Source organism: Cervus elaphus, chromosome 7 (assembly GCF_910594005.1).
Source record: "Cervus elaphus chromosome 7, mCerEla1.1, whole genome shotgun sequence".
Taxonomy (NCBI): Eukaryota; Metazoa; Chordata; class Mammalia; order Artiodactyla; family Cervidae; genus Cervus; species Cervus elaphus.
The window spans coordinates 50,358,379-50,381,959 of NC_057821.1; the positions used below are offsets into that span (position 1 = coordinate 50,358,379).

Below are 23,581 nucleotides of genomic sequence, written 5' to 3' on the forward strand. Positions count from 1 at the left end.
CAGCCCCCCCGCCACGACTCAGCCATGGTCAGGTTCCTCCCCCTCCCACTGTTCCTTCCCCCTCCTTTGTCCACCCCAGAGGCCGACCCCAGGCGTCTACGCGTCCCCAGATGACACTGCACCAAGGCCCACAGGCGGCAGGACAGGTGGGAGCCTTCTCTCCTCTCCCGGGCGGGCCTCAGAAGCCACGCCGCCCCCAGCCCGCGCTCTCACTTTCCTGCATGCCCGGCCTCTGCACGCCGGCCTCTGCACGCCGGCCTCTGCACGCCCGGCCTCGGCACGCCCGGCCTCTGCATGCCTGGCCTCAGCCGCAGCAGGCCTTTGTTTGCAGCCATTCTGATGACTTGAATGTTAAAAGAAATTTGGTCTAATCAGCCTGGTGTTCCCTCATGTGGAGAAAATGCAAGCTTGTAATTATAAGTTCTGAAAGGGATGGTTTTTAACACCATCCTTTTCTTCCACCACAAATTAAATGCCCCCATAAAAGAAGAGCATTAAAAATTAAACCGCCCTTGGATGACAAGCTCACTGCCCTTGGAATCCACGGTGCGGGGCCCTCCCACACCCGAGAAACTCCAAGGAATCTGTTCTCATAATAAAAATCACCTTGCTCTTCAAGCGATCTTACTGGTCATTCTGTTACAAACGAAAGTGAAACGGAAATATCCTGACTCTGGGACTTCCCTGGCGGTCCACGGGTTAGGGCTGCACGCTCCCACCGCAGGGGAGGCAGGTTTGATCCCTGGTCGGGGAACTACGAGCCTGCATGCTGCACGGACCGTAAACGTACATGTCTCCTAACTCTGGCTCCCCACTTGCCTGATTGACCAGGTGGTCCAGTCTGCACCTATTAGAGCTTCGCAGCACTCAGCAAAGTTTTTCTGTAAAGGGCCAGACGTTCTGTCTTTCAGGTCCTGTAGGCCATCGGTCTGTACCCTGGTGTGAGAATAACTCAGCCAGGCTGGGAGTGAGCGAGTGTGGCTGTGTTCCAGCAAGACACTGTTGGCTGACTCTCAAATTCAAATTTCACATACATTCCACACAAGAGGCATTATTCTTCCTGTGATTGTTGGGAGCCCTTTGAAAATGTAAAAAGCATTGGTAGTTCGTGGACCGAATACAAATAGGTGGCAGGTTTTAGAAAAGCAGGCTGGACGGGCCGGGGTCCCAGTTCTCAGAGGCCCCTGTACATGTGCTTCTAAAGTGACCTGAACCCTCCCCTGAAGCAGTTACCCTGAACCCTACCCTTAAAACTGCAGTTTGTAATACTTCAGGGGGTTACCAAGTCCATTTGGGGGACTCCTTCTTGGCATTTTAAAAGGAAAAAATAGAATTTAGTGCCAACACATAATATGGCTTAAGTACTATGTCCTGAGGGCTTCCTAGGTGGTTCGGTGGTAAAGAATTCACCTGCCAATGCAGGAGGCATGGGTGTGATCCCTGGGTCAGAAAGATCCCCTGGAGGAGGAAGTGGCAACCCACTCCAGTATTCTTGCGTAGAGAATCCCATGCACAGAGGAGTCTGGCAGGTTATAGTCCATGAGATCACAGAGTCGGACACGACTTAGCGACTCAACAACAACTATGTCGTGAACCCTTGTGTGTGTACTGGGTGTGTATGATGCTGTCAAGTACTTGGACAGAATTTTATATCAGCATGGCCCTCTCCACCCCCCCCCAGACTTTTGTGTACCCCAAGAGATGCAAGGACTCTAAATTGTTGGAGCGCTGAGGTCAGGCAGCAAAGGGGACCAGGGTGTGTGGTTCCCCTCTTTCCTGTACCCCAGGAATCAGGATGCTTAGCATTCATCTGTCTCCTGGATCAAAGCCTGAGAGACAGAAGTAAGGAGCAAACATCCGTCCTTATAATACTAGGTGGTCTGGGGCACGCCCGCGAAGCATGAATGTCCTGCCTTTGTGTTGAGCTCATTTCTGCGTAGCTCCAAGGATCTGTCTTCATCTCTCCGCTGTCTCCCCAGACTGAGTGATATTTAAAGCGTTGGTCGGGTATTCACTGTCCTTCGCCAACAGAAACGCAATCCTGCGTGGGAAGAGGGATGATACAGTTTAATCTGATAAAAACAAGGCATGCCAAGTGTGGCTGTTTGCCAGGCCATGAGGAACTGGAGGCGGAGGAAGGACTATTTGGTGCTGTAATGATTCAGGGCCCATGGGGATGCCCTGGGGGTGATCCACAACCTGGAGAAGGTTCCAGAGACCCCAGGGCTCCCCTGGGCCTTCTACTGCGTGTGCTGGTGGTCGGAGTCAGTGGGGCCGAAGTGCCTTCCAGGAGGTGTTGATAGTGACAGGCGCGGGGTGGACGGAGGGAGAGACAGCGCCTTAGGTTCCTGCCTTGGACTGTTGGGGTGGGGCGGGGGAGGGGAGATGGGGCTGGAAAGAGGTCAAGTTCCCGTGGAGCAGCCCCGTGCCTCCTGGCAGTGGAGGGCTGGGGTCTCTGGACTCGGAGGCCTTGGGGCGCCCCTGGCCCCATGAGCGGGGCACTCCTGCTCGGAGCTGCCAGGAGAAAGGCCTGCTGCCAGGCTCCCTTGTTCTCCTGCTCAGATGGTGCCCGACTTGTTTACCCAGAGGGAGAAACGTTTACTTTGCTGACGAGATAATGGAAAATTAGCTTCCATTTCCAGGGTGGTGCTGGCAGCGGAGACGAGGTGGGGAGGCAAGGGGGCTCGGTCACTTCCTCCCCAGAGCGGAGTGTGCATTTCACAGGCATCCCCAGTCCAGGCCTGGCCCCCGGGGACGGCTCGGGGAGGTCGGCCAGTGCTCCCCTCGGGCTGTGTACAGATGAGAGGTCTCAGCCAGATTGTCGCTGCACGGTCCTCTGGGGGTCTGAGTGAGTGACTGTGGCCGTGGGGAGTGCCCAGCTCAGTGTCCAGAACGGGGTGGACACCCAGCGATGGCCGGGTCACTCAGGGCAGGACGGCAGATGCGGCATCCCGTCCCTAGGGCCCACGTCCACACGTGCATGCAGAGGTGCATAAGTGGAACCAGGGCCCAGACGGCGGCCTCCCTGAGTGACGGACCCGCGCGTCTGGTCCGGAGCCCAGGGTGCTCACCACCTGGTTGCCAGGCACCATCACCAGCTTCCTTTGAACTTTCAGTAAGGCTTTCACTGGGCTTGTTGACGGGGTCCCCTGGGGCTCTCACTGAATCTCTTGTATTTTCTTATCTTCACCAAAGAAAGAAGTGGGGGAGTATGGTAAACATAAAGATTTGACCAAGCCGAGTGTGGGCACACAAATATTTTCTATTACTTCTTATACTTTTCCACTGTATACTTGAAATATTCTACAATTTAAAGACCATCTCTTAAGTTGTCTCCCCCTCCTTCCTACTTACATATTCTTGAGAATGTTGAAATATCTTTATTTCAACACTGACATCAGATTCTAGATCAGCGCTGTCCAATAGAACATGTGAAATGTGGCTAGCCCAATTCAGCAACTGAATTTTTTATTTTATTTAACTTCACTTAAATTTAAATTTTAAAAGTCCTAGTTGGTCATCATATTGGACATGTGCAATTCTGGAAGGAAAAGCTGTGGAAACCAGCATATTCCTCTGGGGCTGTCAGAGACAGCGCTGAACACTCTAATCTGTGTTCTCAGAGAGCCTCAGAGTTAGTTGCTCAGTTGTGTCTGACTCTCTGCAACCCCACGGACCGTAGCCCACCAGGCTCCTCTGTCCATGGGGTTTCCCAGGCAAAGAACACTGGAGTGGGTTGCCATGGCCTTCTCCAGGGGATCTTCCCAACTCAGGGATCGAACCTAAATCGCCTACATTTTGAGCAGATTCTTTACCATCTGAGCCACCAGGGAAGCCCAATTTGTGTTCTATACCTGAGCAAAAATCCTCTTTAACAGTCTTAGGAATTAATGAGCCAAGTGTAAGATTTTCTGAAGGAAGTGACATCCTCAGTGTCTATGTAGGACGTAGATTCCTCCTTCTGCAGCCTTCTGGCTTCCACTTGTCCTTTTCCAAATAAGACGTGCCCTTCCTCCTCGCGTGTGAGAGCCGCCCCCTGGCTGGCACTGTTGTCCGACAATTATTAGCTCTTCTCTAGGCCAGACTCCACCCAGTCCCTGAGGTCATCAGTCAGTGTCTCTCTGTTTGGAAGCAGATGGACAATTCAGGAGCCAGCGATGGGCCCTTAGACATTTGGCTGGTTGCTGAGTGTTTAATTATGTCTCCGCAGACACAGGAGGGAGCCCTCATGGATACGTTTAGCTTTTTAAGGGCTGGTCTTGTTAATGGCCCTGATGATAAATTGAGTCAGTCTTATTGGAAGGAGACGATTAACAGGAAAACAGAGTGTCTAAATGGGATCCGAGTTTGTTTGGAGGGCGGCATTCTTTGCTTTGTTCTCAGAGGACGCATCTGCTGTTTAAAATCTAAAGGTCCGGGCTCAAGTTCTAGGTGCTGAAACCCAGGGAGCCTGCCTGGCCTCCTGCGTCTGGGGGCCACCCTGTGCAGTGGGGAGGGCGCTTGCTTGCAGGACACGCATGTGGTTGGGAACAGAGGTGGTGATGCAGGCCACTGCGTCTGCCCCAGCAGGGTCCAGGAGCTGCCATGGTCGCATAAGGGTTACTGGGAGCCAGAGACGCGTGCGAGTCGACAGGTGCGGGAAGAGGTGTTCTCTGCACTCCCCTTACTGCCCAAAGGGAGACTTTTCTAAAAGAATTCAACTTCCATAAATCCCCCTTTATGGGAAGCTTAGAGGGGGAGCGGGGCACGTCAGGAAGAATAGCTCCTGTCACCTGAGATGAGAAATTGCACAGACTTTAATGCAGCAGAACTTACGTTCCAGCAGTTTCTTTCATCTACATTTGTGGCGTTCGTTCCTCCCTGCTTACTGTTCCTTGAAATCCTAACTCTTTCCTCACGTGAAGACGGTGTATAAGCCCCACATTCTGTATAAACCGCAGATATTTCTGGGAGGTCTGACAGTTGTCTAACTAAAAATGAGCTTCGAGCGTGCCCTCAAAGCTTCACCTTGAAACAGCCTCTTGCCCCATATAAACAGTTGTTGTGGTTCAGTCGCTGTCATGTCTGACTCTGCAAACCCATGGACTGTAGCCCATCAGGCTTCCCTGTCCTTTTCTGTCTCCCGGAGCTTGCTCAAACCCATGTCCATCGAGTCGGTGATGCCATCCAACCGTCTCATCTTCTGTTGTCCCTTCTCCTCCTGCCCTCAATCTTTCCCACCATCAGGGTGTTTTGCAGTGAGCCAGCTCTTCACATCAGGTAGTCAAAGTATTAGAGTTTCAGCTTCAACATCCGTCTTTCCAATGAATATTCAGGACTGATTTCCTCTAGGATGGACTGGTTGGATCTTCTTGCAGTATAAACAGTAGGCTTTTGGAAGAAAATCTTTTAAACAAACAAACAGAAAAGCTGTAACTCGATGGCAGAACTTTCCCAAACTTTCGATCTCTGTCCTATACCTGACCTGTCCTCTCAGCCCGAGAGGAGGGCTGCTCTCTGGGAATCTCTGGGAATTCCCGCTGCAGCTCACAGAGGCACCTGGACGGTGGGCCTGCCTGGGTCCTCGACATGGGGTCTCACTCTTTACAAAGTGCTGGAGCTCGCGGGCGCCATATGACCCCTGACTGCACAGCAGGCTGTTTTGAAGGGTATGAAATGGTCAGAAGTGGTGTGTGTGTGTCTGTGTGTGTGTGTGTGTGTGTGTGAGATGAGAAGCCCTGTGCTCACAGAGAGAGTGAAAGATGGGGCTCCCAGCCATTCACTGTTGACCTTGAAGAAGGAACATGGTCTGAAGACGCTGCTCTGTTAAGTAGGATTGCTGAGAATCAGGCTCCCCTGGTGGTCCAGTGGTTTAGAATCTGCCCTGCGCTGCAGGGGAGATGGGTTCGATCTCCGAGCTGGGAAGACCCCACCCCCTGCGGAGCACCTAGCCCGGAGCTGCTGAAGCCCTCGGGACCTGAGCTTAGGCTCCAGGAGAACCCTCGCACGGCAGCTAGAGGGGACCCCCGCTCGCCGCCGCTGGAGAAAGCCCACGTGTAGCAGCAAAGACCCAGAAACAAAACCTTTTATTAAACTTAAAAAAAAAATACATACAATCTACAGTGCCTCCCCGCTGCCTTTAAAAATACTAAATGTGTCCCTTCCAGGTGGATCCCATCAAACCCAGACAGGCCCCCGGGACCTCGCCCACCTTCCCAGCCTGGGGCCGTCCTTTCCCCGAGGCCCGTCTGTGTCCACAGGTCGCATCTGCCGTGAGAGGTGCCTCTTCCCTTTTCACATGGGCCCTGGGAAACCTTCCTCAACCTTTAAACAATGGATCACTAGAAAGGCCCTTCCTCATGCTGCAGGTAGAATTCTCGGCTCTTGAGAAGTTGCCGTTCTTTGAAAAGTCCCCAGCTTTCACAAGAGGTAGAAGCTTTTTCAGAGGTTGGTTTGTTTCACAGTTACCTGGAACTAAAGGTGTGTTTGGGAGCGGCCCCCGCCGCCCCGGGGTTGTTGGGCCGCATCCCTGAGTCGCTGTTACTTGGAGGCGCTACGCCGGGCGCTGGGGAAGGCGCTGGGAGCCCGCCTCGGTCACCAGGCTGGCCAGAGCATCCTGCGCCCTCGCATGGGTAGCGTGAGTGTGTTGGCCACCAGGCTGGTCTGGAGGGTGGAGAGTCCACCCATGTCCTCGCTTGTTCCCCCCACTGCTGCCTCTCCTGGACAACGCTGTTCCCGTGGGGAAGGGGCAGCCAGCAGGTGGACTCAAAGATACAAGCCTGGGTAACCTCAGGCCTGCAGACAGGGGCTGGCCTCGGGGCGGGTGTCCCCCAAGGTCCTGAGCTGGAAAAGCTGAGGCTTGGCCCCAGAGGACTGGGGCTGGGGCTTGGGAAGCCGGTGCAGCTGGCAAGGGACGGTCAGCATCTCCCCATCAGGGGCCTGGTCCACACGTCGGGGAGAGGAGGGCAGGGGAAGGAACGCTGGTTTCATTTTTATAAAATCGGGGCAGGAGCTAAAGGACACGGACCCTGGTTGTAGGAGGCTGACTTGGGTTTTAGTCGTGGTGGGAAAGAGGGCCACACAGCTGTCCTGGCACCTTGGGGTGACTGGACACTCTGTCCCGTGAGCCTTCCAGCCCCTCTGCGGGCATGCTGGCGGGGCAGGCCTGGGTCGGCGGTAAACGCTGCCCTCCACATCCTGGCCGCAGCCCCTGAAGGCGCTGCCTTGGGTAGCAGATGCCCAGTGGGAGCCGTGGGGGTGGCTAGGGGGCAGCCGTGATGAGTAGGCTGCCAGCTCCCCTGTGGTCGGGGGTCCTTGCATCTAGAGGACCCTCCCGCCCATGTGGGAAGGGGCTCAGTAGACACTGCAGGCCCTGGCATACCAGCTCTTGGGCTCCCGGGGAAACATGCGCCTCCTTCGTTTTGTGGTTTTATCTCAGCGTTTGCTGAGCACCTGCTCAGTGCCGGATGCAGTGCTGGACGTGAAGAGGGGCCAGAGGGGTGCGGGCTGGCTGCTCCCACGACCTCTGCGACCTGACTTTCCCCGTGAGCGATTCCAGCCGGCCGGCAGCACGCGGCAGACCTGGCCCAGCTGTGTTCCCGGTGACCCAGACAGGGATTTATTTCCTAATTGAATTTAAAGGCCTTTGAACAGAGCGGGCAAGCTGCGATCTGCCACAGGCCCACCCTCCCACCAGGCCAGCTTGGCACGCTTCTTACCTGCCTGGCATTCGACTCCGCCTGCCCTGCTGGGTGTTCTCTGAGCTTCCTTTCATCTGAAATAGGCTGACGGTTGAACTTCTTTGCAACTGCAGGTCTTTATGCCTCTGCCTGCCTTGCCTTTGGGATACTGGGAGAACTCTTCTTCAATGGGAAAAAAAAAAATCACATGTATGGTGATGGGAACAAGCAAGCATCCAGTCTCCCCAAGGCCTGCAGGCCAACTGGCGCTGTAAGCTGTGCGGCCTTGATCTGTGTTATTTTCAATACGCCAGCGTGGCAGTTTTGTTGTTGGTTGGTGTTCAGTCACTAAGTCATGTCCAGCTCTTTGCAGCCCCATGGACTGCAGCACACCAGGCTTCCCTGTCCTTCACCGTCTCCTCGAGTTTGCTCAAACTCACATTCATTGAGTAGTGATGCCATCTAGTCTCATCCTCTGTCGTCCCCTTCTCCTCTTGCCCTCAATTTTTCCCAGCTTGAAGCCTTTTCTAGTAAGTCAGCTCTTCGCATCAGGTAGCCAAAATATTGGAGCTTCAGCTTCAGCATCAGTCCTTCCAATGAATATTCAGGACTGATCTCCTTTAGGATGGACTGGTTTGATTTCCTTGCAGTTCAGGGGACTCTCAAGAGTCTTCTCCAGCATCACAATTCAAAAGCATCAATTCTTCGACGCTCAGCCTTCTTTATGATCCAACTCTCACATCTGTACATGACTACTAGAAGAACCACAGCTTTAAATAACCATGCAGACCTTTGTCGGCAAAGTGATGTCTCTGCTTTTTAGTATGCTCTCCAGGTTTGTCGTAGCTTTCCTTCCAAGAAGCAAGTGTCTTTTAATTTCGTGGCTGCAGTCACCATCTGTGGTGATTTTGGAGTCCAGGAAAAGAAAATCTCTCTGTTTTCACTTTTTCCCCATGTATTTGCCATGAAGGGATGGGACTGGATGGCATGATCTTAGTTTTTCGAATCCTGAGTTTCAAGCCAGCTTTTTCACTCTCCTCTTTCACCCTTATCAAGAGGCTCCTTAGTTCCTCTTTGCTTTCTGCCATTAGAGTGGTATCATTTGCATGTCTGAGGTTGTTGATATTTCTCCCAGCAAAATGCTGCAAAGGGGACCTTACTTAATCTCAGGGTTAAGATGTGTAAACCTCTCCCTCCAGTGTTCAGAACGCTTGGTTCAGAATGCTGAGTGTGGTCCCTGAGTCAGCAGCGCCTGCATCACCTGGAAACATGTTAGAAACACAATATTGAATATTAAATATATTCAATAAATTCAATAAAGACTTTAAAAATGGTCTACATTAAAAAATTGTTTAAAAAATGTAGACATAAGAGAAATGGGAAGGTAAGAAGAAGAGAAAAATAAAGAAGGAAGACCTTGTTTAGAAAGACTACCTTGCTAAGAATTCCTCCCTATTTAGGAAAATTATGCCAAAGACTAGAGGATGTTCACTGTTACCAGGTATTATACAGTAATGATACTGTGACCTCAAGTTGAGATATATTTACCATAAACCCAACCCCCTAATTTCCTGATTGCTTGTCACGCTTGTAAAGTAGCAAGGCCAACAATGCCAATGCAGAGAAATAAAAGCTGGGTGATCCTCCCGGAGGGCTGTGTGCCCCTGATGTGGGGCACGGTTGGACGTTTTAACTTAGGCCTCCTCTCTTCGGCCACATTCCTCTGAGGTTCCAAATCTGACGCCTCTGGGGCCTCTGTTTGCTTGAGTGTCTCGTCTAATTATGGAAACATGTGGCTTAGACCCATGGAATGGATGGTACCAAACAGCACGAGCATTGAGGATGTCACTTTGGAACCAGCAGCTGGAAACCTGGGTGACGATTCCTAAACTCTGTTCTGGACGTGAAAATCGCTCCCTCTGTTTCTGCTCCTTCACTCGGCTTGAAAACACTCAGCAGACCCGAAATGCCAGGATTTCAGTGGACTTGAGCCCGTTCTGATGTTGCCAGTGACTTCTCGGGTTTTTCTCCTCCTATTAAATAACTGGTGAAAGTGAAGTCACTCAGTCGTGTCTGACTCTTTGTGATCCCACGGACTGCAGTCTACCAGGCTTCTCTGTCCATGAGATTTTCCAGGCAAGGGTACCGGAGTGGGTTGCCGTTTCCTTCTCCAGGGGATCTTCCCAACCCAGGGATCGAACCCAGGCCTCCCACATTGCAGGCAGATGCTTTACCGTCTGGGCCACCAGGGCAGTACGGTATTAATAACTGGTGGTACGGTATTAATTGAAATGCTTAAGCGTGTACTGCTGAACATCAGCCACAGGTTTTAAACAGAAGCATTCCCTGAGCAGACTAGTGAACACTTAAATCCTTCTCCCTCCTTTTGAGTAATTGCAATGTTCATTCAACGCAGCACAGGGTGGTGGAAAGAATCCATTATCTGGGAAGGACACTGGGCTGTGTGCCTCGTGCCTCGCAGCTGGCTGGGCGGCGGTGTCTCCCCCACCTGTTATCAGCATGTGGCTCTGTGAGCCACGTGAGATCCCGTGTGAGACTGGCTTCTGCAGGTTTACTGACGCGGCTCAGCCCCCGTGACCCTGACGGGCTCCGTCGCGGGGCTCTAAGGCACGCGGAGCGCAGGCATGCCGCTGGACCCGCCAGGAAGAGCCTGCCATGCCGTCCTCACGTGACTGACGCCCGAGCCCCGTGCCGGCTTTGTCCCAGGCTCTGAGCAAGGGCCGTGGGCATCTTCAGGTGGGCCCGGCCCCAGGAGCTGAGATCCCGGCGGGTCCCGCTGAGAGGCCAGAGCCACCGGGTTGGGGGGGGGGGGAGAGGCTCTGCTTGGAGGCCTTCCTGCAGCAGAGAGTAGGGGCGGACACACGGGGGCGGGGGCACGCGGCTGCAAGTCCTGCTTTGTTCCCTCCTTAGCTGTGTGATCTTGGACAAGCCACTTCATCACTCTGGGCTTTAGGGTCCTCTTGTGTAAAGTGAAAGTCGCTCAGTCATGTCCGACTCTTTGCCACCCCATGGACTATCCAATCCATGGAATTCTCCAGGCCAGAATACTGGAGCGGGTAGCCTTTCCCTTCTCCAGGAGATCTTCCCAACCCAGGGATCGAACTCAGGTCTCCCGTATTACAGGTGGATTCTTTACCAGCTGAGCCACAAGGGAAGCCCAAAAAGACTGGAGTGGGTGGCTTATCCCTTCCCCAGCAGATCTTCCCAACCCAGGGATAGAAAAATGAATATTAAAAACAGCACTTAAACTAGTACATGCTGGGTCACATATATGTCTCTCTGTGACCCCATGAATTATAGCCCTCCAGGCTCCTCTGTCCATGGAATTTTTCAGGCAAGAATACTGGAGAGGGTTGCCATTTCCTTCTCCAGGGGATCTTCCTGACCCAGGGATTGAACCCACATCTCTTACATCTCCTGCGTTGGCAGGAGGGTTCTTTACTACTAGCACCAGCTGGGAAGCCCACTTAACGCTAGACTCCAACATAAACTAAAAAGTTTTTAAAAAACAAACTTCATTGGTGATATTACATCAGGAATGTGTGTTATAATTGATGTAGTTTCATGTTCTTTGTCACTGAATATTTGATGACAGTCCAAATAGCAAACACTTAATTGAATTTAAGGAACAAATCATTGTGTACTGACTATAACAATTTTGTGGCTTGATAAAAATAATTTACTGAATTGCTATCTTTTAAAGGACAGTGTCTGTAAGATACTGTGCTGGACACCATAAAATTGACAAACCAAGTGTTCTTCTGAAAAACAGAGCAAAATCAGTACCTCCATCAGAGAGTTGAGCAGATGAGCGAGTTTCATACGTGAAAAATGCCCACCGTCGCGTTCAGCCCCAGGGAGGGAGAGCCTGCCTCAGCCCAGCGCTGCAGATCCGGCGGGCGGCCTGGCTAGTGAGCGGCGCGGATCTTCCGCATTTGAGCATTAAACGTCTGCTTCAGCGCGTCTGGCAGACACTGGAACGTGATTTGTAGGAAATATTGATGTTTCTATATTTTTTATTTTCTTTTCCTCTAAGTGGAGGCAGTTTTAACTATTCCCCTGGGTTGGCAGGTCCTAAATTGAGAGGAAAAGGAAGTTTTCCGGGGGCAGGGAAGATAATCGCAGCCTTCTGCACTCACGCCCTCGAGTGCTATTTGAGTCCCCATGACTGGCGATTTCGGACGCTCCTGCTATAATAAGGAATTCCACAATGACATGTGGCAGGTCTGTCTTCCGGGGCTCTGGGGCCCCCGTGTCCTCAGCCCGGATGGTAATTAGTGAGGGGAGTGTCCCCTTCTGGGCCAGCGCGGTGAGCGGCAGGAAGCAAGTGAGAGGAGAGGGGCTCGCAGGTGTCGGGGGGCAGCGGCCAGGGAGCTACCCCCTTGGTGGGGGGGCGGGGGAGGAGCCCAGGCCCAGGGGAGCAGCAGCACCCCCAGGTCGGGGGCGGGGAGGGGGCCGCTGTCCTCCTCCGGCAGTTTATCTGCAGCAGCTCCTGAGCTGCTGGGCTGGTGACAGAGGCGGCTGGAGGACGGGGGGCAGGGTCAGGGTGGAGGACGCGGCGTAGGGTGGAGGACGGAGCGCAGGGTGGAGGGTGGAGGACGGAGCACAGGGTGGAGGACGCGGCGCAGGCTCAGGGTGGAGGACGGGGCGCAGGGTGGAGGACGGGGCGCAGGCGCGGGGTGGAGGACGGGGCGCAGGGTGGAGGATGGGGCACAGAGTGGAGGATGGGGCGCAGGCGCAGTGTGGAGGACGGGGCGCAGGGTGGAGAATGGGGCGCAGGCGCGGGGTGGAGGACGCGCGTCTGCACGCGTGGCCTCTGAGCGGCTGCACCAGGCCCGGTGGCCCTTGGCCGGCGCACCCCTCCGTGGGGAGGGCCGAGTGCCCCGCAGTGCCCTGTGCTTTGACGGACTTCTCGTTCCGCGCCCGGCCTGGGCCCGAGGTGGGCAGGGATGACAGCCTGGTGCGGCACTTAGACGTGCGTCGCTGTCCGGCCGATCGATGTCACTGACTTCGTGGGCCAGGAGAGGTAGGGCGGAGAGTGGGCTGTATGGGGCCCCGCCTCCCCCGCCCGGCCCACGGCCTCCTCCTCTTGCGCAGGCGCACTCCTGCGTTACTGCAGACCCCCGCCCGGAAAAACCCCAGAGATTCCGAGACCCGGGAACACCATGTGATCTCAAGAAAACGTCGACCCCCGCCTTCCTGCAGCAAGTGCACGGGAAGTCTATTTATACTACATTTAAGAGAGAATGAGGGTCGGGAGCGCCCGTGTGCAGCCCTGCGCCAAGCCTCTCTCTGGAGAACCGTCCGCCTGAAGTCCCCACCCCACCCCCCCCACCGGCTGCGGGGACTCGGGACTCACACTCTGCAGTTCGCCTTCCTCTCCTCACCTCAGAAAAGCTGATTTCTCATCGTCCAAAAGGAACATGTGATTTATGGCAAACCCGAAGTGCCTGCAGTTCTTTGATAATTGCTTTTTTTTTTTTTTTTTGCTTTAAACATCTTTACAGCCACTCTTCAGCGCACAGTTGCTTTCAGGCAGCTTGGAACGAAGTCCTGGTGAGTCAAGGCAGAAGGTCGTTGTCTGCAAGTGTCATCTGTGTGCCCTTACATCAGATCGCTGTGTTTTTCCACTGCCCCAGCAGGAAGGCTGAAATACGAGGATCTGCTGGAATGCTCTACGTTTTGCTACCTGAGAGAAAGTAACACCTCTGCTAGCATTCCTGGCGAAACAGCAGCCCTGGAGAGGTCCAGAAATGATGTTACTTATTCAGCTCTGGTAGCTGTGTGTCCGGGAGGCAAAAACATTTCTCCTGCTGGGGGTGATGCTTAACGGTTTCGGGGACACAGCGAGCCAGCGCGTCTCCGCGAGGCATCTGGGGATCTCGTTACAATGCAGACGTGATCCTGTGGGTCTGGGCGGAGCCCCAGGCTCTGTGTCTCTAACGAGCTCCCTGGTGGCGCTGCTGCTTCCGGCCGGGTAGCCAGGAGTTAGAGACTCGCTCGGGCCGCTCAGGGAGAGCAAGGAGAGACCCTCCAGAAGGCGCACCCTGGCGGTGTAACCCTAACAGATGCGCTGGTCACAGCGAGGAGAGAGGGAGGAGTCAGGCTGTGGAATTACACACGTGGAGGGGCAAAGCGCCTTTGTCATCCACAAACCTCGACCCAGGTTCCGGAAGTTACCTGTGACCCTAGGTGTGTAAGCATGTAACGTAGATTGATATGTGGGATCAGACGTCCCCGAGGGATCCGGGGGAACCACGGCAGCTGCAGATGTTTGCTTACTGCATCATGAAATTAAAGAGCCAGGCAGGGAAGAGGAAAACTGCCAGCCGTGTGCAGGGCCCGAGGACGTGAAGCCGTGGTTACTTCTCTGGCTTTGTTTGCAGGTTCCCCGGGTGGCTGGGTGCTGGATGTTCTCATCTGATCTTAGCCAGTGCGGAGCCTCAGAGCATCACACTTGCCCTGGCTGATGCTGAGTTCTGGTTTCCATAGCAACACATCCTCTGCTCTTGCTTAATACATGAAAACTAGAACTTGCCACTGTCAGTCTTTTCTAAAAAGACCCTGATCTCCTTCTTATTTTTAAGCGCAGAAATGCCAGATCTGGGGTGAGTACCCAAGCCACGCTAGGAAGTAATCCTTTACTGAACCTGACCCCGGCCCTGAAAGTTTACAGCATCACAGTAAACGGCCAGGAGAGGGCTGTTTGGTCCCGTTTTCTTCATTAAATGGCAAAGGTTCTTTATCAGCAAGGCCGGGTCTCTCTCACCCACGGACAGCTGTCAGGGTGACCTGTCCATCTGCGGCGGGGCGGAGGTGGAGACTGATGACTCTTGTTTCTTCCGTGTGTGAGCTGGCGGAGGTGTTGGCTGGCACAGCGCGTGATCCTTGTTAGCGCCGATTCTGTCCTTGTGACCAAATGTGATTCGCCTGCGCCCCCCTCATCTGCTTTCCTTCTTACTGCCTTTTTCCCTCTGACCTCCACTCTGACCTCTGGACAACCAGCAGGGGGTCTGTAGCCACTGACCTACCGTCTCTGGGGACAGAGGCGTGAGGAGGAGTATCTCCTGAGGGTCTTTCTTCTGCTTTTTTACAAATTCATTTTAACTACACTTTAAAAAAAAAAAAAAGCAAACTTTAGGGACTCCTGCAAATTGTTGAAGAAGAATAGCAAACAGACTCCATGCTCTATAGGGGGGAACATGTATCAAACCCAGCTGGGTGTTCTAGTACTGGTGACCTTTATTACAGGAGTTCATGCAGTGGGTGGACACCGGTTGTCACTTGGATGCTACAGTTCAAGGTTTGGGGACCATCTTCCTTACTCAAGTTCAGATTAAGAGCATAGATTCTTGTAAACAGGAGGGACTGTGATGACCTTGACATTTATTGAAGGCAGGCACTGTGTTTTTGGAGCTTCACAGGTGAAGCAGACCTGCCCCTGCTGGCAGAGCCCTCATCTGAGAGGGCTGCGTGGGAAGCCCAGGGCGGGGGTGGGGGGGCCTCAGTGAGTCCCGCCCTAGGAGATGCAGTCTGCTTTATGGTTTGCTTCCTGTCTGGTTCAGAAGAAAGGCCGGATGTGGCTGGTCTGATTTGGGCTCACGTGTGAGCGGGTTGCCTGGAACTCAAAGTCCAGCGGGAACTGGGACACACTGCGGGCGGTGAGGTGGGGGTCTGGAGGACTTCTGAGCGGAGGTGGGGAGGGTGCAGGGCAGAGGCAGAGGAAAGGGCAGCAGAAGGCTGGGGGCCGCGAGTGATGTTGCACTCAGTCTTCATCTGAAGCAGCAGCAGCATCTCCTATCCCGGGGCCGGCCGCTCTCCATCCCTACGTTCTTCTGCCAAGACTTGCCCTGCGACCCTTCACGCTGGGGACCCAAGCTCATCCAGCTGTTAAAAAACAAGCGTCTGAGCCCGAAGGGGAGAGGGCAGGCCGGGCGCTCATGGCTCTCTCGTCCCTTCTGTGTTCCAGGAATAGAGCTGTGCCCCCCGGGGAAGCGATTCATGATCACGATGGTGGCGAGCTTCGTGACCACGGCGGGGCAGTTCCTCATGCCCGGGCTGGCCGCCCTGTGCCGCGACTGGCAGGTGCTACAGGCGCTCATCATCTGCCCCTTCCTGCTCATGCTGCTCTACTGGTCGTGAGTACCCGCCGCCCGCCCGCCCCGGGCCCAGCCGGCCCCCAGAGTCCCCGCCCGCCCGCCCGCCCCGGGCCCAGACGGCCCCCAGGTCCAGCTTGTGGTTTTTAATGAGGGGATTTCTCTCCTTTTTTAAAAAAATTTCCTCTTCTAACTGTTTCATCTTGGAAAACATTCTAACATACACAAAAGCAGACGGAGGAGCAGGACGAGCCCCGGGCACCCCCTCTGGCCCCATCGTCTGGCCGGGCTTCCCCGATGCTGGGTGTTCTGACATGGCTTTCCCGAATGGGCTTCCGAAGGGCAGGGTCCCGTGTTGGGAGGAGGAAACCTGTTTGACGATGTCCAGGAGAGATTTAGCAGAGCCCCTCCCCATCTCCTCTGGGTGAGGGCTGGGCGGACTCCGGCCCACTGTCTGTGTCTGTAAATAAAGTTTTATTGGAACACGGGCCATGCTCACATGTTTCCACCTCTGTCATCCATGACCACTCTCACGCCATGCTGGCAGAGTTGAACAGGTATGACCGAGACGATGTGGCAAAGTCAGGCGCATTTACTGTCTGGTCTCCTGCAGGGGTTTGACCGCCCCCTGTCCTGGACAAGTCCACTGGGGCTTTTAGAACCGTGTGTCACTTTTAGTGTTTGGCTTCCTGACTTTAGGGGAAAAAAACAACTGAACACACTGGCCTCGGGGTATGACTTGGTCTACTAGAGGCTTTTAAGCTCCCCAGGGGATTAATGTTTAGCCAAAGTTGAGAAAACACTGCCCTTCGATAGAGATGTTTACACAGAAAGGGAGTGTTGTACCTGTTCCGGAAAAGCCTCTTTTCTCTCTTTCCTTCCCTCCCATCCCGCTTCTGTGCCAAACTCCACCCCCGCCCCAGTCCAGAGTTTGAGACATCAGAGAGATTTTTACCAGCTCCTGTGTATCTGTTATTTAGTTACTAATGAAAACTAGTTTCTAGCCAGAAGTCAATTGTGTCTTTGCTTTAAGTGTTCACTGTGGCCGAGACAGCTATTAATTGGGCTTCCTTTTCGAAGATGCCAGAAAGGGGAAGAAAGCGGCAAACTTTCAGCTTAGTAGGCTGGCCCATCTTCACCTGGCAGGAGAGCCCCCAGCAGAGCAGTGCTGTGACCTGGACTCAGGTGGCTTTCCTCAAGAGCCGGGTTCCCGCTCAGGGTGTCCGCAGAGTCGGGCAGCGGTGGGGAGGAGGCCAGATGAGGGAAGGGCCACCCACCAGGAGGCCGCCCTCGGGCCAAGGCCAGCCTCCCCCGCCGGCCCCGGGCTGGACGGCTCTGCTCCCGCAGGAGCCTGCGCGTCTCAGGACCTCCTGCTCTTTCCGGCAGGGCTGTAAGAGGCGAAGAAAGAAACCGTTCCCCAAGGCAGGATGGAGTGGGCAGCCCCCTTTGTATCACCTGAGGAGGCCTTTCCTGGTCACTCTCTTGCTGCTCTCCAGGGCTTGGCTTCCACTTGGCTTAGAATTTCAGGACGTTTCCTTATTTAACACTTGTTCGCCTAGCACTCGTGCCAACACAAATGGCAAGCTCTGTACAGATAGTAGATGTGTCAGGCTGGGCATTTCATGGCCCCATTGAACAGAAGGCAAAACTGAGGACACCCGCGGGCCCTCGAGCCAAGGGTGCTATCTACTGCCCTCAGCCTCGGTGCCTCATCCCTGACCTCCTCACCACTGAGAGGAGCCCGCTGCCGCGGCACATCCACTCTGCAGTCAGGAATCCGCCCCCCCCCCCACCCCATGGAGGCTTCCCTGCCTTCATGGCGCCCAGGGGCAGTGGTGCTATCTGCCAGCCCTGGGGGTTGGAGACCTGGGCATCCACACGGCCTCTCGGAGACTCAGACGCCCGTGAGGACAGGCAGCGGCGTCTCCATCGCCGCCAGGCTCCGAGGCTCCGAGGCTCCGGCCAGGCGCTGCTCCCACCTGTCACAGGTAGGAGGACACACCTGATGGGGAGAACTGGCCGAGAAGGGTTTCCTGGAGCCGGTCTGGGGGCCCGGCTCCCGGGCCAAATGCTAAAGGGTTTATCTTATTTTTTATTTTCAATTTTAAAAATACATGAGAATTTAATGACAGGCAAGGTTAAAAAAAGTTCATTTATGTGAATACATAATATTACATAAATATTCTGTGAATATTTATATGAAAATTCACATGAAAATACATGGAAAACTCAGCAGTGGCCACAGGACAGGAAAAGGTCCGTTTTCATTCTAATCCCAAAGAAAGGCAGTGCCAAAGAATGCTCAAACTACCACACAATTGCATTCATCTCACACGCTAGTAAAGTAATGCTCAAAATTCTCCAAGCCAGGTTTCAGCAGTATGTGAACCGTGAACTTCCAGAAGTTCAAACTGGTTTTAGAAAAGGCAGAGGAACCAGAGATCAAATTGCCAACATCTGCTGGATCATCGAAAAAGCAAGAGAATTCCAGAAAAACATCTATTTCTGCTTTATTGACTATGCCAAAGCCTTTGACAGTGTGGATCACAACAAACTGTGGAAAATGCTGAAAGAGATGGGAATACCAGACCACCTGACCTACCTCTTGAGAAACCTGTATGCAGGTCAGGAAGCAACAGTTAGAATTGGACATGGAACAACAGACTGGTTCCAAATAGGAAAAGGAGTACTTCAAGGCTGTATATTGTCACCCTGCTTATTTAACTTATATGCAGAGTACATCTTGAGAAACGCTGGGCTGGAGGAAGCACAAGCTGGAATCAAGATTGCCAGGAGAAATATCAATAACCTCAGATATGCAGATGACACCACCCTTATGGCAGAAAGTGAAGAGGAACTAAAGAACCTCTTGATGAAAGTGAAAGAGGAGAGTGAAAAAGTTGGCTTAAAGCTCAACATTCAGAAAACTAAGATCATGGCATCCAGTCCCATCACTTCATAGATGGAAAAACAGTGGAAACAGTGGCTGACTTTATTTTTCTGGGCTCCAAAATCACTGCAGATGGTGATTGCAGCCATGAAATTAAAAGATGCTTACTCCTTGGAAGAAAAGTTATGACCAACCTAGACAGCATATTAAAAAGCAGAGACATTACTTTGCCAACAAAGGTCCGTCTAATCAAGGCTATGGTTTTTCCAGTGGTCATGTATGGATGTGAGAGTTGGACTGTGAAGAAAGCTGAGTGCCAAAGAATTGATGCTTTTGAACTGTGGTGTCTGAGAAGACTCTTGGAGTCCCTTGGACTGCAAGGAGATCCAACCAGTCCATCCTAAAGGAGCTCAGTCCTGGGTGTTCATTGGAAGGACTGATGCTGAAGCTGAAACTCCAGTACTTTGGCCACCTGATGTGAAGCGCTGACTCATTAGAAAAGACCCTGATGTTGGGAAAGACTGAGGGCAGGAGGAGAAGGGGATGACAGAGGATGAGATGGCTGGATGGCATCACCGACTCAATGGACATGGGTTTGGGTGGACTCTGGGAGTTGGTGATGGACAGGGAGGCCTGGCGCGCTGCGGTTTATGGGGTCTCAAAGAGTCGGACACTACTGAGCGACTGAACTGAACTGACGTGAATACGTTAGAAAACCTAAAAATGTTCTTTGAAACATGCAAATGTAAAAACAAAACTTGATGGTGCAAAGGGCACCCAGGGTGCTTTGATAAGTGAGGAGTGTGTGCAGACAGACAGACGGGTAGTGTCCGGATGTACGGACGCCGTGTGGTTCCTGCCCAGGCACCCCGGCTTTGAGGTGGACCCGCTCCACCCCGGGTCAGCTGCTGTCATGGAGGTCAGGGCCCCCGAGGCACCTGGTGCGCGTCTGGCCTGAGCGGCGCTGGCAGATCGCAGCTGCTGCTGTTACCGTTGCCACACCGTGCTTCCAGGGGTGCAGGCCTGCGACTGTCCAGGGGACAGTCGAGGGAACCACGGTCCACCTCTGCCCACAGCCCTCCGCGGATCTGGAGGCGTCACTGGCTTTTAAAGGCCACTGAAGGGCGCCCTCATTTTTGTCCCCTGACGACCACCCTTCCGCCCCTCTGCTGCCGGAGGAGCTTCGTCACTCCTGAAGCATGAACTCGCCTCTGGGGGAGGGCAGGAGCTGCAGCCAGCCCCAGGTGACAAAAATAATGAAAGTCACTCTTTAATTTAAGAACCAGTATTTGTATACAGTCTGGGCGCCTGGCAGCGTGCCTGGTGCTTTGGAGCAACTCCGAGGAGCAGAGGCCGTAAACCAGAGTCCATCCTGAAGGAAATCCACTGAATGTTCATTGGAAGGACTGATGCTGAAGCTGAACCTCCGATACTCTGGCCACCTGATGTGAAGAACTGACTCACTGGAAAAGACCCTGATGCTGGGAAAGACTGAAGGCGGGAGGAGAAGGGGACGACAGAGGATGAGATGGTTGGATGGCATCACCCGACTCGATGGACTTGAGTTTGAGCAAGTTCCGGGAGATGGTGAAGGACAGGGAAGCCTCGAGTGCTGCAGTCCTTGGGGTCCCAAAGAGTCGGACACGACTGAGCGACTAAACCACAGCAAAAGCAGAGCACATGATCCCGAGTGCCCAGGACTCAGGCTGGGTGCGGATCGCGGAGGAAATAAAGGTGCAGATGAAGGTCCAGTCCAGACGGAGGCTGGGGGCTTCCAAACACACACAGGTAAGAGGCTGCATCAACTATTACGGACACAATGCTGACCTCCAGGGCAGGAAAAAGGGCACCGGGGACAGCATTCAAGCCAGAGTGACACAGAGGCCACCGCAGGGCATCTGAGCCAGGAAGGGGCCCGGGGCTCTGGGTGAGCCCCGCACGGGGCTGAGGTCTCAGGCCCTGTCTGAACTTAGAACTGAGTTCCCAGGAGGAAGCCGGACCTCGGAGCGTCAGTGATGACAGGACCAGAAGGTCTCCGCGCTGCGCAGGGCCTAGGCTTATGCCTCGCCGACTGGGCCAGGCCCTGGGCAGGGAGGATTCACCCTTAAGACGCTGGTGCCTGGAAGTCTGCACCACAGGGGCCGGAGTGTCCCTCCAAATTCCTATCAGTGTCCACGGCTGGAAGCTGTTGGAGAAACTAGGGATGCTCACTGGACTCTCCGGGTCAGAAAGGAAAGTTCTTTGGGGAATCGCTGGGTCTGAGACCCACGTGGAAGGAAATTCTCACCAAGGGGATCCATCTCCAAGGCCAAACAGTATCATCAGGGAATCTGTGTCTCGGGAAGTCTGTGCAACAGAGCACTCTGACCAGGAAGTGAATTCCCCTCCTGTGTTAACTGGTCACCCTTCCCTACCCCGAACGCGGTTCCAGGCCCGAGGGCCTCTGAGTCCAGCCTGTGCTCATGCTTGTGGGGGGTGAGGAGGGCCACGGCCCGAAAAGCAGTAAACGAGCCAGTGATGCGCTGCCCAATAAGCAGCACGAGGAGAAGTGGGTCGAAGCCACAGGAAGAAGGAACTCAGGGTAGCCTCTCTGAGGAAATGAGCCTTGCTGAGATTAAGTGATCAGAAAGAGGAGATCGGACCAGGTTCTGGGCGGAGACGTGTTCCCGGCAGACGAGGAGAGCTGGGCGGAAGCTGGCTCTGTGCGGCGGGCAGGGCTGCAGCCTCTGGGTGTGCAGGTCGTGTGAGAGGGTCTGAGGGCTGAGCGTGCTCCGGGGGGCGGCTGTATTTGGGGGTCCAGGTGTGCGCTCACTGAGCTCATCGGGGAGAGTGCGGGGTGCAGGACCAGGAAGGTGTGCACGATCAGGAAGGTGTGCACGATCGGGAAGGTGTGCGCGATCGGGAAGGTGTACACTACCAGGAAGGTGGTGCGCGGTCAGGAAGGTGTGCACGACCAGGAGGGTGTGCGCGACCGGGAAGGTGTGCACAGCTGGGAAGGTGTGCGCGGTCAGGAAGGTGTGCACGACCAGGAGGGTGTGCGCGACCGGGAAGGTGTGCACAGCCGGGAAGGTGTGCGCGGTCAGGAAGGTGTGCACAGCCGGGAAGGTGTGCGCGGTCAGGAAGGTGTGCACGACCAGGAGGGTGTGCGCGACCGGGAAGGTGTGCACAGCCAGGAAGGTGTGCGCGGTCAGGAAGGTGTGCACGACCAGGAGGGTGTGCACGACCAGGAGGGTGTGCGCAGAGACACGGCCTTGGCTGGCCCCGGGGGGTCTCCCTGCAGAGAGTGACCGGGGCCGCGGAGGTGCTAGCGATGGCCGGCTGCGCGGCATCTGACCGCAGGGCTGGGGGGAGATCCAGGAGGAAGGGTTCCCAGAGATGGTGGAGATGCTCCGTCATGCTCCCCAAATGTCGCTGCTCGCTGTCGCCCCCTGAAGAGCATCTCTGCAGGAGCCAAGCCCCCGGGGTAGTTTGTGAGCAGGAGTGTGCGCACGTCTGCCCGGGGTGCGCTGGGGGTGCTGTGTGTGTGTCCATCGCTCAGTTGTGTCTGACTCTGCACAACCCCTGGACTGTAGCCCGCCAGGCTCCTGTGTCCATGGGAGTTTCCAGGCAAGAATACTGGAGTGGGCTGCCATTTCCTTCCCCAGGGGATCTTCTCCACCCAGAGGTCAAACCCGAGTCTCTTGCATCTCCTGCATTGGCAGGCGGATTCTTTACCACTAGCGCAGCAATTCAGCAAGGTCCCCGGCGAGGCCGCTGGTGAGTCAGCGCACCCAGGCTTCTTCAGGGAGCACGCCACTGTATGCACACACACACTCTCCCGCCGCGTGGAAAAGCAGCTTGTCGTGGAGGGGAGCCTCAGGTGCCTCCCGCGAGGAAGGTGCACCATCAGGTGTGGCGACTTGAACGTGTCTTCAAATTTTCAGGAAGCGCTTTTCCCGAGATCAGTCCTAGGCTCCTGTATGCAAGGCTGTGTTAACCTGATATTCTCGGATTAGGTCCAAGATGGTGGTTAGTGGGATCATCCCTGGTTTTAGCTGGAGAGACCAGGGCATCAAAAAGCTTCTGTAAAAACACTCACAAGTATAGAGAGCCATTAAAAGCTGGTTTTCGAGCGTCAGTGGTTCTCAGAGGGCAGGCTGGGCCAGCACCACCACGGGGCCTCACCCCAGACCGCCTGGGTCCGGATGTCCAAGGGTGGTTCAGGAAGCCTTCCAGGGAGGCTGTCGGCTCGAGTCCCGGGGGCTGCTGCACGCAGGGCTGCCCCGTGAGAAGGAGCACCCAGCCGTCCGCTCACAGGACGAGGGGCCTGGTCCAACGAAGATGCTGACAAGGTGTGAAAGGGGACACGTGTCGGCTGAGGACAGCACACCCTTCTTGCAGGAAGGGGTTCTTGGTTCTGCCGGGCGTGAAGCAGGTGCCATCCATGAGGGTCTGCAAGATGCCACGCGGGACCTGCTGCCCAGCACAGTCCCTGTGGGTCATCTCAGACGGCGGAAGTCGTAGGCATTCCTGGAACCGATAGAAGACACAAAAGCCTCAGCAGCGAATCCAGCGATTTTATCTGCGCTGTGAGAACGTGCCCCCACACTCAGGGACATCTGGGAGTTTCCAGCTGTGGCCCCTGGTGGCAGCTGCTGGGACGGCAAGGTCCCACCTTGCTCACCTGCCCTGGCACCCGTGTGTCCCTCACCCCGCAGGAAACCTGGGCGTGGCCTCCGTTCACAACCCCCAGGCTCCCAGCCAAGCCCCTGCATCGAGCGGCGTCTCCCCGAGACTCGCCTGATGGACACGTGCCGTGAGCTGCCTTGAGAAGGTTCAAGACGCGTGAAGGTACGGGATCATCGACTGAGCACTGCGCAGTCAGCGAGACCGCGGGACGCGTCCAGAGAGCAGGAAGGGAGTCAACCCCGCGGGAA

The 23,581-nt window shown here is 54.7% G+C and overlaps 2 protein-coding genes across 4 annotated transcripts in view; one reads left to right on the forward strand and one right to left on the reverse strand.

The window, feature by feature from the left end:
- SLC22A23 (solute carrier family 22 member 23) overlaps positions 1 to 23,581 on the forward strand; it is a 128,425-nt gene that overhangs the window by 81,598 nt on the left and 23,246 nt on the right. For 2 of the 3 annotated variants that reach the window (XM_043908638.1, XM_043908639.1), the window contains exon 4: positions 15,649 to 15,817. In XM_043908638.1, the coding sequence (XP_043764573.1) occupies positions 15,649 to 15,817 (169 nt within the window). Of the gene's footprint in view, positions 1 to 15,648; positions 15,818 to 23,581 lie in introns of those variants that run through there. The other variant, XM_043908640.1, reaches the window with a different exon arrangement.
- Positions 20,212 to 22,213, reverse strand: LOC122697656. The gene is made up of 2 exons (XM_043908642.1): positions 21,869 to 22,213; positions 20,212 to 21,832 (listed from the first exon to the last, which is right to left on the reverse strand). Exons 1-2 carry the CDS (start codon positions 21,992 to 21,994, stop codon positions 21,242 to 21,244), a joined length of 717 nt encoding a protein of 238 aa, XP_043764577.1. The 5' UTR covers positions 21,995 to 22,213; the 3' UTR covers positions 20,212 to 21,241.

Bases quoted from the DNA above. Each gene is read 5' to 3' on its own strand.
- LOC122697656 (XM_043908642.1), bottom strand. From the start codon at position 21,994: ATGCCGCGCAGCCGGCCATCGCTAGCACCTCCGCGGCCCCGGTCACTC. The intron at 21,833-21,868 runs GTGCACACCTTC...ACCTTCCTGGCT, and splicing joins TCGTGCACACCCTCCTGGTC to GTGCACACCTTCCCGGTCGC.